At 42.7% G+C, this 20,788-nt stretch overlaps 1 protein-coding gene across 1 annotated transcript in view; it reads right to left on the bottom strand.

Moving 5' to 3' along the window:
• PCCB (propionyl-CoA carboxylase subunit beta) overlaps positions 1–20,434 on the bottom strand; it is an 88,848-nt gene extending 68,414 nt beyond the window's left edge. The window contains exons 1-5 of the mRNA XM_082625934.1: positions 20,243–20,434; positions 17,210–17,329; positions 16,143–16,211; positions 13,354–13,410; positions 11,179–11,292 (exon numbers count right to left, since the gene is read on the bottom strand). Coding sequence (XP_082482060.1) covers positions 11,179–11,292; positions 13,354–13,410; positions 16,143–16,211; positions 17,210–17,329; positions 20,243–20,428 — 546 coding nt within the window. The 5' untranslated portion in view covers positions 20,429–20,434. The remainder of the gene's footprint in view (positions 1–11,178; positions 11,293–13,353; positions 13,411–16,142; positions 16,212–17,209; positions 17,330–20,242) is intronic.
• Positions 20,435–20,788: the final 354 nt, after the last annotated feature.

Genomic DNA, 20,788 nt, shown 5'->3' with positions numbered 1-20,788 from the left:
GCCCCATGCTCAGACGCCAGCCCCCCCACCGGCCTAGGTTACACCCCACCCTAAACCCCGCACCTGCCTAAGTTCCACCCCTCCTAAACTCCACCCCTGCCAAAGTTCCAGCCCTCCTAAACTCCGCCCCCAGAGCCAAGGCTTTTTCTTTTTCTTTTTTCCTCTTTTAGACTGGGGTTCTATTTTACCTTGTTGATTCACAGTTGTTGATTAATTTATGTTTTTATTTTTCCTAATAAATTTTTTATTTTCCAATTTTATTTTATTCTTCATACTTTGTTACTGTTCTCTCCTTCTGGCTTGTTCCCCTCATGCCCCCACTTTTTTTCCTCTTTTTTCTACTGTGGTTTTATTCTACCTTGTTGCAGTTGTTTCAATTATATTTTTATTTTTCCTAATATATTTTTTATCTTTCTAATTTTATTTTGTTTTTTATTCTTTGATATTCTACTGCTCCTTTTCTTTTTTTCTTTTTTTTTTTTTTTTTTTGCCACACCACACAGCTTGCAGGATCTTGGTTCCCAGGCCAGAGGCTGGGCCAGAGCGCCTGTGGTGGGAGCTCCGAGTCCAAACTGCTGGACTAACAGAGAACCTCAGACCCCAGCGAATATTAATCGGACTGAGGTCTCCTGGAGGTATTAATCTCAGCACCAAGACCCGGATCTATCCAACTGCCTGAAAACTCCAGTGCTAGATGCCTAAAGCCAAACAACCAGTAAGACAGGAATACCGCCCCACCTATCCAAAAAGAAAAAACAAAAATGAAACAACCAAAAAATACATTACAGACGAAGGAGCAAGGTAAAAACTTAAAAAACCAAATAAATGGAGACAATAGGCAACCTACCTGAAAAAGAATTGAAAATAATGACAGTAAAGATGTTCAAAAATCTCGGGAACAGAATGAAGAAAATACAAGAAATGTTTAACAAGGATCTAGAAGAACTAAAGAGTAAACAAACAGTCATGAACACAATAACTGAAATTAATAATACTCTAGAAGGAATCAATAGCAAAATAACTGAGGCAGAAGACCAGATAAGTGACCTGCAAGATACAAGAGAGGAAAGAACTGCCAAGGAGCAGAATAAAGAAAAAATAATGAAAAGAATTAAGGATAGTCTCAGAGACCCCCTGGGACAACATTAAACACACCAACATTCGAATTATAACAGTCCCAGAAGAAGAACAGAAAAAGAAAGAGTCTGAGAAAATATTTCAAGAGATTATAGTCGAAAACTTCCCTAACATGGGGAAGGAAACAGTCAATCAAGTCCAGGAAGCAGAGAGTCCCATACAGGATAAACCCAAAGAGAAACACACCAAGACACATATTAATGAAACTATCAAAATCTGAATACAAAGAAAAAATATTAAAAGCAGCAATGGAAAAGCAACAAGTAACACACAAGGGAATCCCCATAGGATTAACAGCTGATTTTTCAGCAGAAACTCCACAACGAAGAAGGGAGTGGCAGGACATATTTAAAGTGATGGAAGGGAAAAACCTACAACCAAGATTACTCTACCCAGCAAGGATCTCATTCAGATTCGACGGAGAAGTTAAAACCTTTACAGACAAGCAAAAGGTAAGAGAATTCAGCACCACCAAACCAGCTTTACAACAAATGCTAAAGGAACTTCTCTAGGCAGGAAAAACAAGAGAAGGAAAAGACCTACAATAACAAACCCAAAACAATTAAGAAAATGGTAATAGAAACATACATATCGATAACTACCTTAAATATAAATGGATTAAATGCTGCAACCAAAAGACACAGACTGGCTGAATGGATACAAAAACAAGACCTATATATATGCTGCCTACAAGAGACCCACTTCAGACCTAGGGACACACACAGACTGAAAGTGAGGGCATGGAAAAACACATCCCATGTAAATGGAAATCAAAGGAAAGCTGGAGTAGCAATTCTCATATCACACAAAATAGACTTTAAAATAAAGAGACAAAGAAGGACACTACATAATGATCAACGGATCAATACAAGAAGATATAACAATTGTAAATATTTATGCACCCAACATAGGAGCACCTCAATACATAGGGCAAATGCTAACAGCCATAAAAGGGGAAACTGACAGTAACACAGTCATAGTAGGGGACGTTAACACCACACTTTCACCAATGGACAGATCATTCAAAATGAAAATAAATATGGAAACACAAGCTTTAAATGATACATTAAACAAGATAGACTTAATTGATATTTATAAGACATTCCATCCAAAAACAACAGAATACACTTTCTTCTCAAGTGCTCATGGAACATTCTCCAGGACAGACCTATCTTGGGTCACAAATCAAGCCTTGGTAAATTTAAGAAAACTGAAATCGTATCAAGTATCTTTTCCAACCACAACACTATGAGACTAGATATCAATTACAGGGAAAAAACCTAGAAACAAAAAATACCTAGAAACAAATGACAATGGAAACACAACAAACCAAAAGCTATGGGATGCAGCAAAAGCAGTTCTAAGAGGGAAGTTTATAGCAATACAATCCTACCTCAAGAAACAAGAAACATCTCAAATAAACAAGCTAAACTTACATCTAAAGCAATTAGAGAAACAACAACAAAAAAACCCGTAAGTTAGCAGAAGGAAAGAAATCATAAAGATCAGATCAGAAATAAATGAAAAAGAAATGAAGGAAGCAGTAGCAAAGATCGATACAACTAAAAGCTGGTTCTTTGAGAAGATAAACAAAATTGATAAACCATTAGCCAGACTCATCAAGAAAAAAAGGGAGAAGACTCAAGTCAACATAATTAGAAATGAAAACGGTAAAGTAACAAATGACACTGCAGAAATACAAAGGATCATAAAAGATTACTACAAGCAACTCTATGCCAATAAAATGGACAACCTGGAAGAAATGGACAATTTCTTAGAAAAGTACAAACTTCTGAGACTGAACCAGGAAGAAACAGAAAATATAAACAGACCAATCACAGGCACTGAAATTGAAATTGTGATTAAAAATCTTCCAACAAACAAAAGCCCAGGACCAGATGGCTTCACTGGCGAATTCTGTCTAACATTTAGAGAAGAGATAACACCTATACTTCTCAAACTCCTCCAAAATATAGTAGAGGGAGGAACACTCCCAAACTCATTCTATGAGGCCACCATCACCCTGATACTAAAACCAGACAAAGATGTCACAAGAAAAGAAAACTACAGGCCAATATCACTGATAAACATATATGCAAAAATCCTCAACAAAATACTAGCAAACAGAATCCAACAGCACATTAAAAGGATCATACACCATGATCAAGTGGGGTTTATCCCAGGAATGCAAGGATTCTTCAATACATGCAAATCAATCAATGTGATACACCATATTAACAAATTGAAGGATAAAAAACATATGACAACCTCAATAATTCAGAAAAAGCTTTCAACAAAATTCAACACCCACTTATGATAAAAACTCTCTAGAAGTAGGCATAGAGGGAACATACCTCAACATAACAAAGGCCATTTAAGACAAACCCACAGCCAATATCGTCCTCAATGGTGAAAAACTGAAACCATTTCCTCTAAGATCAGGAACAAGACAAGGGTGCCCACTCTCACCACTGTTATTCAACACAGTTTTAGAAGTTTCAGCCACAGCAATCAGAGAAGAAAAAGAAATAAAAGGAATCCAAGTCAGAAAAGAAGAAGTAAAACTGTCACTGTTTGCAGATGACATGATATTACACATAGAAAATCCTAAAGATGCTACCAGAAAACTACTAGAGCTGATCAATGAATTTGGTAAAGTAGCAAGGTACAAAATTAATGCACAGAAATCTCTTGCATTCCTATACACTAATGATGAAAAATCTGAAAGAGAAATTAAGGGAACAATCCCATTTACCATTGAAACAAAAAGAATAAAATACCCAGGAATAAACCTACCTAAGGAGACAAAAAATCTGCATGCAGTAAACTATAAGACACTGATCAAAGAAATTAAAGATGATACAAACAGACAGAGAGATATACCATGTTCTTGGATTGGAAGAATCAACGTTGTGAAAATGACCATACTACCCAAAGCAATCTACAGATTCAATGCAATCCCTATCAAACTACTACTGGCATTTTTCACAGAACTAGAACAAAAAACTTCACAATTTGTATGGAAACACAAAAGACCCCGAATAGCCAAAGCAATCTTGAGAACGAAAAACAGAGCTGGAGGAACCAGGCTCCCTGACTTCGGACTATACTACAATGCTACAGTAATCAAGACAGTATGGTACTGGCACAAAAACAGAAATATAGATCAATGGAACAGGATAGAAAGCCCAGAGATAAACCCATGCACATATGGTCACCTTATCTTTGATAAAGGAGGCAAGAGTATAAAATGGAGAAAAGACAGCCTCTTCAATAAGTGGTGCTGGGAAAACTGGACAGCTACATGTAAAAGAATGAAATTAGAACACTTCCTAACACCATACACAAAAATAAACTCAAAATGGATTAGAAACCTAAATTTAAGGCCAGACACTATAAAACTCTTAGAGGAAAACATAGGCAGAACACTCTATGACATAAATCACAGCAAGATCCTTTTTGACCTACCTCCTAGAGAAATGGAAATAGAAACAAAAATAAACAAATGGGACGTAATGAAACTTAAAAGCTTTTGCCCCGCAAAGGAAACCATAAACAAGATGAAAAGACAACCCTCAGAATGGGAGAAAATTTTTGCAAATGAAGCAACTCACAAAGGACTAATCTCCAAAATATACAAGAAGCTAATGCAGCTCAATATCAAAAAAAACAAAAAACCCAATCCAAAAATGCACAGAAGACCTAAATAGACATTTCTCCAAAGAAGATTGCCAACAAACACATGAAAGGATGCTCAACATCACTAATCATTAGAGAAATGCAAATCAAAACTACAATGAGGTATCATCTCACACCGGTCAGAATGGCCATCATGAAAAAATCTAGAAACAATAAATGCTGGAGAGGGTGTGCAGAAAAGGAAACCCTCCTGCACTGTTTGTGGGAATGAAAATTGATACAGTCACTATGGAGAACAGTATGGAGGCTCCTTAAAAAACTAAAAATAGAACTACCATACGACCCAGCAATCCCACTACTGGGCATATACCCTGAGAAAACCATAATTCAAAGAGTCATGTACCACAATGTTCATTGCAGCTCTATTTACAATAGCCAGGATATGGAAGCAACCTAAGTGTCCGTCAATGGATGAATGAATAAAGAAGATTTGGCACATATATACAATGGAATATTACTCAGCCATAAAAAGAAACAAAACTGAGTTATTTGTAGTGAGGTGGATGGACCTAGAGTCTGTCATACAGAGTGAAGTAAGTCAGAAAGAGAAAAACAAATACCATATGCTAACACATATATATGAAATCTAAAAAAAATAGTTCTGAAGAACCTAGGGGCAGGCCAGGAATAAAGATGCAGACGTACAGAATGGACTTGAGGACACGGGGAGGGGGAAGGGTAAACTGGGATGAAGTGAGAGAGTGGCATGAACATATATACACTACCAAATGTAAAATAGCTAGCTAGTGGGAAGAAGCTATATAGTACAGGGAGATCACCTCGGTGCTTTGTGACCACCTAGAGGGGTGGGATAGGGAGGGTGGGAGGGAATGCAAGAGGGAAGGGATACGGGGATATATGTATGCATATGGCTAATTCACTCTGTTGTGCAGCGCAAACTAGCACAACACTGTGAAGTAATTATACTCCAATAAAGATGTTAAAAAACAAAAAAAGAACTGACAGTTTAAAAAAAAGTTATAGAGATGGACAATGGTGATAGGTGTATAAAATTATGAATGTATTCAATACCACTGAACTGTACATTTTAGAATGTCTAAGTTTAGGGACTTCCCTGGTGGCACTGTGGATAAGACTCTGTGCTCCCAATGCAGGGGGCCTGGGTTCAATCCCTAGTCACGGATTGAAATGAAATCCCATATGCATGCCGCAACTAAGAGTTCGCATGCCACGACTAAGGAGCCCAGTGAGCTGCAACTAAGGAGCCTGCCTGCCACCACTAAGACCTGGTGTAACCAAATAAATAAATTTTTTTTTGAATGTCAACTACAATTGGCACTTGCCATCCACCTCTACAAGGATTAAATCTTGTGCATTTGCAGCTGCTGACTTTCAACACCTTACTGAAAGGAGTTCAGGGTGGAGAGCTGAAATTAGGAACTCTGTGCTCTGGGAAAAACTGGCAGAACAGGTCTTCAGAAAGTTAGATATTTTCAGGAGCCAATTTTATGAGCCCAATTCTTGTATCTCCTCATATCTAGAAAAACACTAAAATCCTTCATGGTGACATCTGCTCCTCGTGACTAGCAGTAACTTTCATGAGACTAGCAGAAGACTTCTACAAAAAATATGTGCTTGATTACATGTTTTCCCCCTTCACCAAAATCACATATATACAGACCTTCCCTCCTACCTCTTTGGAGCAGTTTCTCAGAGCTATCTGCTATGTTGTCTCCCAAGCTGCAGTCCTCATTTTGCCCCAAGTTTAACTACAGCTCTCACGTTGTGCATTTTTTTTAAGTTGACACAACTTTTAGTTTGTGAACATTTTAAGTCCACAACTCTGAGGAACAGCAAAAAAAAAAAAAAGGAAAAAAAAAAAAACAGAAGCTGAGGGACCTGTGGGAAATCAAATGTACCAACATAAACATTATAAGACTATCAGAAGAGAAAGTGTGCGTCTGATGTAAGGATAAGCATATACATCAATGGAAAAAACCTGAGTCCAGAAATAAACCCTTATATTTATGGTCAATTGATTTTCTTTCCACCAAAGTGCCAGGACCATTCAGTAGGGAAAGAATAGTCATGTCAATTAATGATGGTGGGACAAGGATGAATTTGGACCCTGACCTCACACCATACTCAAAATTAACTCAAAAGGGATCACAGACCTAATATGAAGGCCAAAAAACTATAAAACCCCATGAAAAAAAAATGAGACAGGCTGGGAGCTGGGACCCTTTGCTGCAGTGCTTGCACCTGGACACACCTCTCCTCAAGCAACAAAATACAAGGAAACTACATGGGACTAAAAATAACTGCATGCAGGGCTTCCCTGGTGGCGCAGTGGTTGAGAGTCCACCTGCCGATGCAGGGGACACGGGTTCGTGCCCCGGACCGGGAAGATCCCACATGCCGTGGAGCGGCTGGGCCCGTGAGCCATGGCCGCTGAGCCCGCGCGTCCAGAGCCTGTGCTCCGCAACGGGAGAGGCCACAACAGTGAGAGGCCCGCGTACCGCAAAAATAAAAAAAATAAAAATAAAATAACTGCATGCAGGTGAAATCAGGGCAAATTCTGGACAAAAGATACAAAGAGACCAAAAAACGCAACTGCCACTTTTGAAGAGCCCAGAGCTAAAGCAGGGCACTGCACATGCCCCCTGCACACCACACCACCTAAGGGGTAGGCAGACCACTAAGCCAGCCCTACAGCCCGACTCCCGGACACACCCCTACCCTCACCCCACGTAATGAAAAAGCTCGCCTGCACCCCACCCAGTGAGCAAGCAAGCAAGGGAACCTGTTGTTTGTTCTCGCTCCCTCCTGCTGCAGCAGGGGCCCCAATAAAGCCTTGCCTGAATTTCTTGTCTGGCCTCTGACCAATTTCTATTGATTAAGGAGGCCAAGAACCCTGGTTGGTAACAAAACCACTAGACAAAATCTTCATGACTTTGTATTGGGCACAGTTCTTATATAAGAATAAAAGCATGATCTACAAAAGAAAAAAACTGATAAACTGGACTTTAAGATTTAAAACTTTTGCACTTAAAACGCCACCATTAAGAAATAAAAAGCCACAGGAACTTCCCTGGTGGTGCAGTGGTTAAGAATCTGCCTGCCAATGCAGGGGACACAGGTTTGAGCCCTGGTCTGGGAAGATCCCACACACCATGTAGCAACTAAGCCCGTGTGCCACAACTATTAAGCCTGCGCTCTAGAGCCCGCGAGCTACAACTACTGAGCACACATGCCACAACTGCTGAAGCCCGTGTGCCTAGAGCCCATGCTCCGCCACAAGAGAAGCCACCGCAATGCACCGCAATGAAGAGTAGCCCCCGCTCCCTGAAACTAGAGAAAGCCCACACGCAGCAATGAAGACCCAACACAGCCAAACATAAATGATAATTAATTGTAAAAAAAAGATAATAAAAAGCCACAGACTAGTAAAAACATATTTGAAAATCATATATCTGATAGAGGACTTGTATCCTGAATATATAAAGAACTCTTACCCAAAATCCAATTATAAAATGAGCAAAAGATCTGAACGAACATTTCAGCAAAGAAGATATACAAATGACTACCATGTACATAAAAAGATACTCAACAGGATCAGTCAGATGGGATATGCAAATTAAAACCAGAGAGAGATACCACTACTTACCACCGAAATGGCTATAACGGAAAAGACTGACGATGCTACGTGTCAGCAAGGAGGGGGAGAACCTGAATCCCTCAATTACACTGCTTGTGGCCATATAAAAGGGTACAGTCACTTTGGGAAAAAATTTGGCAGTTTCTTAAAAAGTTATACATAAACTTATAATGAAACCAAGGAGGACCTTGTGAGGCCCTCCCAAACACAAAAGACTTTCTGCGTCCCCCATTTCTTGTTTGTAGGAAACAGGTTTTAGCCTCCTAGACCTTCCCTGAGTTCCAAAGAACAGACTGAAATAGCTACTAATTAGGGGATTGAGGGAATGCAGAAAGAAATAATAGTGCAGCATGGGGCCTAGGCCTGGTTCCTCCTCGGAGGGTGTACGTAACAACTTGATACGTATCTCTGAGTTCCTCTACAGGAACTCAGGCCCCCTGAGCACAAGCATGTGGACCCCAGACTGGTTGGAACCGGAAGGCTGATGACTGAGATTCCGGAAACACCACCCTGCTACTTCACCACCAAGCAATCAGACACACACCCCCTCCTACTCCCCTCCCTCACCTTCCCCTTAAAAACTCTTCCCTGAAACCCATGGAGGAGTTCAGGTCTTTGCTTGGCCCTACAATAAACTTTTCTCCGCTCCAATCTCCGACATTTCCGTTTGTTTGGCTTCACTGTGCACTGGGCACAAGAACTTGGGTTCAATAATTTGATCCAACAATTTCACTCTTAGGAATGTACTCAAGGGCTATGAAAACATATGTCCACACAATGAGTTATATACAAATGTCCATAGCAGCATTATTTATGATATTCGAAGTGTAAGAACTACCCAAATGTCCATCAACTAGTGGATGGATAAACAAAATATGGTATATCTATATATTATTATTCAGCAATAAAAACAAACCACTGATACACAGTACAATATGAATGAACCTCAAAAACATTATGTTAAGTGAAGAGAGATGATAAAACTGTAGAGGCAGAAAGCTGATCAGTGGCTACTTAGGGCTGGGTAGGAATTGATTGAAAACAGGCAGGAAGGATTTTTTTGGAGGGAAAGATTCTAAATTGTAGACTGTGGTGATGGTTGCGTAAGTTTCTTAAAAATAGTTGAAATGTATATTCACAATGGATGGATTTTATGCTTCGTAAATTATACCTCAATAAAGCTGTTTTAAAAAATATCAAAAGTCATACAAGACAAAGAGAAATTGAGGAAATGCTCCAGATTGAAGGAGATTAAAGATATATGACAACTAAAGGCAGTACTTAATCCTGGATTGGGGAGGGCGGAGGGCGGGGAGGGGGGATAACTATAAAGGCCGTTATTAGGATCATTTGATGAAATATAAATAAGGACCATGAATAAGAATAATACTGATGAATCAATATTAAGTTTCTCAATTACCGTACTCTGTTTATATAAGAATGTCCTTGTTCTTAGAAAACACACAATGAAGGATTTAAGAGATAAAGGAGGCACAATCTCCAATTTACTCTCAAATGTTTCAGAAAAATATAACATGCAAATATGTGCATACGGAGAGAAAATGATAGAACAGGCAAAATATAAACAACCGGTGAATGTGGGTAAAAGACATACAGGAGTGCCTTTACTCCCCAGTGGGCTATCCCTAGAGCTCAAGTTTAAAGATTAAAAAGTAGGTTTAAGATCTACAGAGTTCTTCTCAAAGAACACAAGTGCTCCCACAACTACCAGAGTATCGTACACAAAGTAAACACACATTTTTCTGACTGATCACAAAGGGCAGTGGCAGGGAATAAAAACCCTCGTAAGCCTGCAGGCCAGGGGATGACAAGAACAGCTGGCTTGATTAGAAACAACGTCTGCCTGTCTCTGTCCTTTCTTTCCTCCCCTCCCTGGAAATGCTGATCTGTGCCTTCTCTCAAGTTTACATCTGGCAGTATCTCTCCCTCACCCCAACCTCCCTTACTATACTCTCACAACGCACTTCCTACTTCAAATAATGCATTTAATGTTTGTGTTTCTTTTCATTTCTTTCTCTTTTAGTCTGTAAGAAAGCAGATATCTGAAATGATGTTCACCAAATGCTTCTGAATGGTGGGATCTCGGGTGATGGTGGGATTTCTTTCTTCTTTGTACTACAGCTTGAACTTTGTATAATCATCTTGTAATGTCTTAACCAAAACAAAAAAAACGTTGCTTTTTTTAAAAACTGTTAATTCTATAGATACATGTATAGGTATAACTGAATCACTTTGCTGTGCATCTGAAACTAACATAACGTTGTTCAACTATACTCTGATATAAAATAAAGTTAAAATAATAATAAAATTCCTAATTTTTAGCAAATCGGTTCATTTTAATCTTTTATATTCCCTCCTCCTTGCTTTTGAAAAAAAATATTTAAGTGACTTTCCCTTCTGAATAATCTTTAATTTTGTTTTCCCCTATAAGTATCACTGGCCTCTATGAAAGAAAAAGAAAGATAACCCTCCCCACCTTATCCGTTTCCCTGACCAGGGATTGAACCGGGGCCACAGCAGAGTCCTAACCACTAGGCAACCAGGAACCCCCCGTCTCTCTTGCTTTTCATCCACCCTTCATGCCACCCCAATGACACAGGAAGGAGCTACAGGGCACAGTGAGGTCAGATGGGGAAGCTCTGACCAGGACACAGCTTAGAGAACTCCCTGTACTCCTCCATTCTCTATTAACGGCTTCTCACCAGAAAGATGTCTGCGTAGCCAGCCAAAGACTCGACTCCCTCTTGGATCCGTGCTCCCCCAGAGTCATTCAGTCCAACCACCGGAGCCCCCACTGTCATGGCTTGGTCCATGATCTGAGAGAGCAGGAAAATCTTGTGAGAGACAACTGATCCTGTTATGAAAAACAGCATTTACAAAGCACCATGGTGGTTTTCTGGAAAATGTTCTGAGTGTACTTTTCAAAACAGGAGTCCATAACACTGGCTCCATTCCACATGATGATTGGGTACCTCGTGGAAGACAGAAAATCAGATATTTAAACCGCTGATTAAAGCCCCCCAAGCAGCCAAGAGCCAAAGCACTTCCCATTTGCAGGGGCGAAGACTGTTCATGGCAACCATTTCTAGAGCCTCAGGCCCAGGCTGTAATATTTTTTTCAGCCTGGGCCTGAACAAAATATTTTGAACTGATAGACAGAATGGCAAAGCAGTAGTTTTGTGAAAGTAAATGTGGACCCATCTATTAACTGGAGGCCAGGCCCAGGCCTTTTACTTCTAATAAGACAGACTTTCCTCATGGGTCTGTAGTTGACAGTCTAATGAGCAACATTTCTAATTTCCTTGAGAATTTACAAAGCACTTTCACTTACATTACCTCATTTAGCAATCACAACAGAGGCAATAAGAAGAGGAAATTAGGAAGGTTTAAAAGTTTAGTGATTGGCCCAAGGTCTCAGGAGCAACACATGACAGGACCACATGGAGAAGCCAGATATTCCATTACACAGGGAAGCCCTGCCCAGCTACTAAAAGTCAACTCTACCTTTATTCCAAAACTCCCCAAATATGATCTACACTTTTATTCACCACCAGAGCATCTCATCTGCAGCAGCAGTTTTTAAATACCATCACATAATCCTTGCACTGCTTTTTTAGTACCTGGTTTCTCCACCTAGACCATGGGTTCTTTACTTGGGGTCCTCAGAACCGTAAGGAGCCTGTGAGTAGATTTCAATGAACTTGGAAAATTTTACATTTTTTTAACCACAGCAGTATTAGAAATACCTGTGACTTTCTCATTAATAGAAACCACAGATTTTTATGCCACATTAAAGTTGCTGCAAATATCTTTTTTTTTTTTTTGGTCACACTGCACAGCGTGTGGGATCTTAGTTCCCCAACCAGGGATCGAACCCGTGCCCCCTGCAGTGGAAGTGTGGAGTCTTAACCTCTGGACCACCAGGAAAGTCCCACTTTCTGGTGGGTCCCACTTTCTGGCAGATATCTTGAAATATTGTTTTCAACTCATGCCAACTCTGAAATTACAGCAGTTTATCCACTGCTAAATCTCGTTATTTAATTCATTAATAAGGAAGCATATATATTACAAATGTGATCTTTTAATTTTCAATCTCTTGTAATCCTACATTTTACTTTATGCATGTGTAAAAATGCGGGTCCAGGGACTTCCCCAGCAGTCCAGTGGTTAAGACTTCACCTTCCTATGCAAGGGGTGCAGGTTCAATCCCTGGTTGGGGAGCTGATATCCCACATGCCTCATGCCAGAAAACCAAAACATAAAACAGAAGCAATATTGTAACAAATTCAATAAAGACTTTAAATTTTTAAAAAATATAAACAATGCGGGTCCGGCTTCACCAGCCTGCCAAAGGGATCCATGCTACAAAAAATGTTAAGACCTCCTGCCCTGGACTGAAGGCACCTTCAGGTCGGCACCACATCCTGCGCACCTCTGCCCCACCACACGTGACTGATGAAAGTACTGAGTTTGTTTTCAATATTAAATACTTACTTTGGGGGCTTCCCTGGTGGCGCAGTGGTTAAGAATCCACCTGTCAATGCAGGGGACACAGGTTTGAGCCCTGGTCCGGGAAGATCCCACATGCCACGGAGCAACTAAGCCTGTGCGCCACAGCTACTGAGCCTGCGCTCTAGAGACCGTGAGCCACAACTACTGAGCCCATGTCCCAAAACTACTGAAGCCCATGCGCCTAGAGCCCGCGCTCCACAACAAGAGAAGCCACCACAATGAGAAGCCCACACACCACAAGGAAGAGTAGTCCCTGCTCACCGCAATTAGAGAAAGCCCGCACACAGCAACGGAGACCCAATGCAGCCAAAAATAAAATAAAATAAATTTTTTTAAAAGAAAATTTATAAAAAATAAATACTTACTTTGCAGATCTTTTGGGCATGTGCTCCCGACAGGCTGCCTCCAAAAACTGTAAAATCCTAAAAAGAAAACAAATCAAAAAATAATATGGAGTGACTAGCCAGAGATGAAGACCCAATAGGAGGAGGAAATGGAAAATTCATAGATAAAAGTTTTTAAAGGATTTTCAGAAGTTTAAAAGATTAGGGGAAAAGTGTGACAAAGTATTCCATAGAATGAATAGTGAATAAAATGTCTTAAAAGGAGTTCATGTAATGTGAAGAGCAAAAGACCTAGTCTTTGTATACAAAAATGACTTGTAGCTCTGAGGGAAGGAAAACTTTTCAGGCAGAATTAACCCCAAAAAATCAGATTCTATGGAGGTCAAACAGACATTTCTATTACTAGGAAATATCTGCTGTTTTGATAAAGGAGGTGAAAGAAGTGAATCAGAGTCCTCACTGCTTCTTGCTTCTGGATTTTCATTACCTTCTGATATAAAAAGCTTCTTGTAGGAATGACCCCCTTCCTAAACCCCCATCAAAAAGATAGCAGGGAATTAAAAACACATTCAGCCCATGAGGACAAAAAAGGAAGAGGAAACAACAGCAGATCAGAGAGTGAACAAATGAGGGAAGTGAAAGCACAAGAATATCTGACTTGGAGCAAATGGAAGCCTTTACACCTGCGGAGGGAGTAACCACAGGAGGGGACAGCCCAGGAACCACAGAAAGTGCGGTGGAAAGCAGACTGACAGGAAGTCTGTGTTGGGAGCAGTTAGACCCCACAGGGCCTCTTCTTCACCTGGAGAGGAGAAAAGAGGTTTACTCTCTAAAGAAACTTAACCAGAGGGCTTCTGGAGCCACAATCCCCAGCCACAAAAGGCAGCAAAGGCAAGGCTGAAAACAGGTGAGATGCCTAATCTGTACAGTGAATGATGAGCCACTGCTGGCCCCTCCTTCCCCCCACCCCCCTCCCCCAGAACACATCTAAAGCCAATTATCACGCAAAAGACTGCGACTGCTTCTCTGGAAAAACAGAAGCTCCCCGCAGAAAACAGTGTCTGCAGATATTAACATTTGGGGGATCACTACAAAAAAGCTGACCCATCACTCCTCCCCCTCAGTATCCTTCAGGGCCTGCTTCACATGCCCCATTTTCCCTAAAGCTTTCCTGGATCCGGATGTGATCTTCCCTTGTCCTGAGCCCATGGCACTTGCCCAGAACCTCTCACCGGCTATCGGTAACTGTAGCCACTCCTGTTCTGCCCCATTCTACCTACAAAATGATTAGCTTCTCCAGGGCAAGAACTGTCTCGGTCATCTCCCCCTCCCCCTCACTCCCACCCAAACCCACGGGCATAAGAGGTGCTCCAAAGCATCAATTCAATGAATTTTTGTTATCTCCTTAATAGTTAAGGGAACATTGTGCCCAGAAAGCACAACAGCCTTCTTTGTTCTAGCTATCTTACTAATGGTTCCTTTTATACAATTCTTTGCCTAGCTCTCATAAATTACAAAAAAGAGAGATGATCCCTTCTAGTTAGGCATTTGGCAGACCCATTTATAACAGTTTTAAAATACTTTAAAAGTAATTCTATTAGCAAATGAGTACTGTCTAAATAACTCTTAAAATAATCAAGTATAATTATTTTACTCTCAAACCCGGAAAACATTCTAGGTTCCTAAATAAGCTCTATACCTTTAAGATCTGTAAAAGAAACTAAATATTTAGAATTATATACATATTTCCATCTTAGTGGAGGAAAAAAAAATCAAACAAAAAATAGTATACAACATGTTCTCTGTGTTAGTTTTCTACTGCTGCTGTAACAAATTACCACAAATTCAGTGGCTTGAAACAACACACATTCATTATCTTACAGTTCTGTCATTTAGAAGTCCTACATGGGTCTCAGTGAGCTAAAATCAAGCTTAGCAGGGCTATGCTCCTTTCTGGAGGCCCCAGAGGAGAATCTGTTGTCTTATCTTTTCCAGCTTCTAGAGACCATCTGTTTACATTCCTCACCTCATGACCCCCGTCCTCCCTCTTCTAAGCCGGCAACAGCAGACCAAGTCCTTCTCACATAGCATTACTCTGACCTCCCCTTCTGCCTCTCTCCCACTTTTAAGGGCCCTTGTGATTACACTGGGCCCACCTGGATAACCCAAGCTATTCTATTTTAAGGTCAACTGATGAGTAACATTAATTCCATCTGCAAGCTTAATTCCCCTTTGTCAGGTAAAATTACATATTCACAGGTTTCAGGGATTAGGATTTGGATATATTTTCAGGCCATTATTCCACCTACTACATTCTCCTATGGTGTCCGTGTGAAGAAACTGTATGTCTTGATGCAGCCTAACAAAAATTGTTTGAACTCTTTCATGAAAGCCTAAAACTCAAGGGGCCTGTGGCCCTGAGTCAAATCCCCTCTGCCCAAGCTGCATCCGTTGCACTCCCTCAGGTCCACACAATCTGCCCAGGACAGAGCTGCCCTCCCGGCACACACCCAACCTGCCAAGAGGACTCTCACTCACTTGGATAAACTCCTGGTTCCTAGGACTTCTTAGATGACTTCTGCCCTGTGATCCTCCCCCAAACCGACTAAGGAGTCTTTCTCCCTAATTAAAAACACCCTATTACATTATAATAGTGTAATACTCCGGACATATGCACTAAGAAACAAAGTAATTCCCTCACCTGCCCCAACTACAGGCAAGTTTTCATTCCCCAGGACTGTTTTCTTCTCACATATTTTGTTCCTGGCTCTGCCCTCAAGGAAACCTCAGCCAATTAGAGTATGAAATACCTGACTGAAGACATAAACCAATCTTCCATTGATTCGGCCCCGTCCAGTGACCACACTGTCTCCAGGAAACTACCAGAAAAATAGAAAAATAAAAGTTAAAAAAAACAAATACTTCTCTTAATTAATTTCACAGTTATGCCCCAAGGAAAGACTCCCCCTAAAAAAAACCACACCCCAAATTCCTTAAAATTCAATATGAATAAAGAACATGAAGGAATCCCCGCTTTCCCCCTCAGCTCTGCAACAGCAAGCACTGGGCTACTGCTTCATCAACAGAACACTGTAGTTTTGGGCCTCACCCTCCTTCCTAAAAGCAGAATAATCAGGGGACCCCCTAGGGATGCCACTACCAAACGCTCACAGGAGGAAGGAGAATATATAAAAAAACATGGCAACTTCTACACAGCCACACATCCCACCCCCAAACCTTAAAAAGACAAACCTATCATTTTGCTTGGAATTCTGACAGTCACTGTGTGGCCCATAATGGCTCAAATGGAGCCAGCAAGTTTAGTGCCAAGGTTACAAATCTTTGATCATAGTCTTGAAAATAAATGGACCAAAAGAGAGTCCAAAGAACTCTGTGCACCATGGAGAACACCCAACTGAAGGAACAAGCGTTGGTAACTCTGACCTCCAAAACTCCAAGGCATAAACTTAAAGTATGTCAAAAGAGGCGACTGGTTAGCCTTTAGGGGTCCCTGGTGCCTAGGCAGACCAGAACACAATCAAAAACTATTCTCAACTCTCCTTCTCAGTTTGTCATTCTATACCAGCGAGAACTGTGAACCCACACCGGAGCCCTGGGAGCTGGGCCAGAGTTACCCTGCACAAGGTATGAGTAGTGCACCCACACTCCTTCTTCTGTAGACAAAGGTGAGTGGGGAACCTGGAGGCCCCAGCAGTGCTTCTCAAGAGGCACTTGTGCAATTCCAGGGCCCCACACTTGAAAACGTTTCAATGCATCCTGAATCCTGAAAGGACTTCATTAATCTAGTGTGTCGAACAGCAGGGCCACAGCGGGTAAGTGAAACCTGGAGGCTTGCACCACCACGGTGAACAGATACCTTATTCTTATCAGCAGCCATTCCAAAATCTGCACATCTGTGTTCCACAAACATGTCGCTCTCGACAAAACTGCCAGGGTCCAGCAAGAGACTGATCCGCTCTCTGGCCGTTAGCTTTCCCTAAAATGCAACAAAAATCGCTCAATGATGTCATCATAGACAAAAGTCAGTAAGCAAGGAGTGCTCATGGGAGGGCCAGGAGGACTAGTTTTTGCCTTCACCCTATGTGAAAGCCTCTGTTCCATAAACCTGCCCCAGAGAAAGGTGTTATCAGTAGAATTCAGCCAGTAAGGAAATCAGGGCAGACCGGCTGTTCCAGGAGCCACTAACTGTGGAAGCAAATTAAGGGAGTAGGAGGGAAAGGCAGAGAGGAGAAGTGGGGGTAAGGAGAGCCTGACCCTGGAACAAGATAACGAGTTCTACAAACATTTACTGGAGACCCAAGGAGCAGTAAAAAGGAGAATGGAGAAGCAGGAAATAGAAAACTAAAGCAGGCTTCATGAAGGGTCTGAGGCTACACACTCAGGTTCACAAGCTTTTTCTAAGGAACCCCACAGAAGCTCACCTCACTAGGGTCCAGCCCCAAGGACACTTCCTGGTTCTTCTCCTGCCTCCTCCAGGGTCTTCTCCTACATTGGGGGCCCTGCTTAGGAACCCTACCCCTGACAGTGACTCCGTGATACACAGACAACCCCACAGCAGAGAGTGGCTTAGTAAAAAAAGAGTGGGACAGAGAGTGCTAAAGAGCTCACTTGAGAGGAGTTAAAAAATGGTTCTTGGAGGGGGTGAGGTTGGAGACCTCAACCTGTCAAGAGCCTCCATTGTTTGGGCTCCCAAGCCCTTAGACCAAGACCAATAACCGGGCCCACTGTCTATCCCCAACCCCTGTTTACAAAAAAAAAAAAAAAAAAAAAAAAGCCTCTAACTAGCTATATTTTCCCTTTAAGAAGGAAGCCAAAGCCAGTGAGGTGGTATTAAAACAAAAAGGTAATCCTCTACACTACTGGGTAAAATAAAATAAGTTTTCAAGAAAGCAATTTGGTGGGCTTCCCTGGTGGTGCAGTGGTTGAGAGTCTTCCTGCCAATGCAGGGGACACGGGTTCGTGCCCCGGTCCGGGAAGATCCCACGTGCCGCGGAGCAGCTAGGCCCGTGAGCCATGGCCGCTGAGCCTGCGTGTCCGGAGCCTGTGCTCCACAAATGGAGAGGCCACAACAGTGAGAGGCCCGTGTACCGCAAAAAAAAAAAAAAAAAAAAAAAAAAAAGAAAGAAAGAAAGCAATTTGGCAATATATATCAGTGTTAAAAATATTCCTATCTTTTGACCCAGTAATTCCATTTCTGGGAATCTATCCTGTGGAAGTAGTCCAAATATTGTGTAAAAGGGTATGGAGTAGGAGATTTAAACCAAGTAAGCCTCCTGACTAAGTCAGCCTTGGCAAAAGAAAAACAGTTTCTGGAGGCTGCATCTAAATCCAGTAAGATCCGCCTGGAAATGGGTGGGATGATGTTCCAGGGAGGGACTAAGCCATGGGCCCCAACAGCACTGACAGGCCTTTCCAGATAATCTAAAGTTCCCTCACAGAACTTCCCTGGAGGTCCGGGGGTTAAGAATCCCTGCTTCCGGGCCTCCCTGGTGGCGCAGTGGTTGAGAGTCCGCCTGCCGATGCAGGGGATACGGGTTCGTGCCCCAGTCCGGGAGGATCCCATATGCCGCGGAGCGGCTGGGCCCGTGAGCCATGGCCGCTGAGCCTGCGCATCCGGAGCCTGTGCTCCGCAACGGGAGAGGCCACAACAGTGAGAGGCCCGCGTACCACAAAAAAAAAAAAAAAAAAAAAAAGAATCCCTGCTTCCACTGCAGGGGGCACCCATTGGATCCCTGGCTGGGAAACTAAGATCCCGCATGCCACTCGATGCGGCCAAAAAATAATAATAATAAAGCTCCCTCAACCCAGACACTGCCACCCCAGGGACCTCAGGGGAGGGAGGACACCACACACTCTCAACCAAATTTACATCTCACTCCCAAATGGCAAAAAGGAACTGTCACCTTCAGGCTCTTGTCAAATGGGCATTTGCAACATCTAAATTGACACTCAAATTAGAGTTAATAAAGGGCCAGTGCAAATGTCCTCACTAAAGACCCCACTACCCCCACGCCTGTAAATTTATGCCTCAGTGTCCTTCACCTCTAAAAATTTCGCTTTTGCATCTTCCAGGTTGGTTATTTAACCCATCCAGCACATCAGGCCAGACTCACCAGTGTCCGGGACGCACGGAGCGAGCCTCGTTTCAAGTCCCAAGTCACCGATCTGGGCCTCGCAATACCCCGGGCAGTGGGTGGCAGTGCCTCAGCTGCTCACGCCAGCCAAACTCTCTGAGTAACCTGAGCACCCCCAGGAAAAAACACCTGCTTCCGAAGGTGTCTTTCCTTCCCAGCAAGCACGCTGATACCCTAAAGGAGGTTCGGCTGGCATTCGGGGGGCAGAGTTTCCACAAGTTCCCTGCGCACACCACACAGCCACCCCAGGTGAATGTGAGTTTGCCCATGTAACTTCCCCTGCCAAACGCCCTGATGTTCCTGCTTCCATAACGGAGCAAGAACCTACCACCACTCTTTCATGGGGCATGAGAAGAACAAGATTTTTTTTTTAATTAAGTGTCTATCATTGCTTCACTATCTTATTCCAGTAAGATTACAAGGGGAGAATTATTACCATCTTCTATTTTGAAAAAATTGACTCCAAACGAGTAACTTGTCCAAAAGTTCATAGCTGTTAAGCCGCTGGAGCCCAGCCAAACCCGTCTAAAATTCCAAAGGGAAAGCAGACAGTGACAAAGCACAACGGTGCTTGTCCTCATTTTACCTGCCCCAGTGAAAGGTAACAGTTTCACAAGGTGAACATCCTCGGCTCCGCCCCGCCCCTCGCGGCATCGCGCGGATTGGCTGGAAGGCCCCGTACGCCGCGAGCCGCGCACGCTGTGATAGGTCGCGACCGCCGGAAGCGGGCTGGGCTGGGCCCCTTTGGGACTCACTCGCTTATGCTGCGCGTCGATGCGGCGCTGCCCTCCTCCCAGTAGTGCGGCTTGACGCTTGTTCTCGATGCGCTCATTAACGGAGAGAGGCTGGGTGCACACGCTGCGCACCGCGGCCCGGAGACTTCTCACTACAGCACTGAGCCTGATTCCGGGTGCCGCCACGCGCATTGCCGCCGCCGCCATTTTTGCTTTACCAGCGCACCTGAGTGCGCATGTGCGTTGTGTGCACACCGCGGGATTTGCGCCTGCGCAGCGTCGGCGGGACGTAGGGAGCCTGTGGGCTGGAATGCGGAGCGCGTTTAGCAGAAAGGCAGGAGAGCTCGGCTACGCTAGGGTGTCACCGTCAGTTGTGTGGGATTGGTGAACCGATGTGCCCGCCAGGCTGCACAGAAGAGCGACTTAGCCCTGCTTTTCTCTGGCTACCTAGACCCCTGGTTTTGTCCTCCCACTTTCTTCAGAAAATAAAGTTAACCAGCGTTTGATGAACACTGTACCAAGTGTTGCTTTAAGCATTTACCTGCATTAGCTTACTATCCTGATTTC

Source organism: Mesoplodon mirus (genome assembly GCF_964341445.2).
Source record: "Mesoplodon mirus genome assembly, chromosome: 6".
Taxonomy (NCBI): Eukaryota; Metazoa; Chordata; class Mammalia; order Artiodactyla; family Ziphiidae; genus Mesoplodon; species Mesoplodon mirus.
The sequence above is the reverse complement of the archived record's forward strand: the minus strand, read 5'-3'. Positions and strand labels throughout refer to the sequence as shown.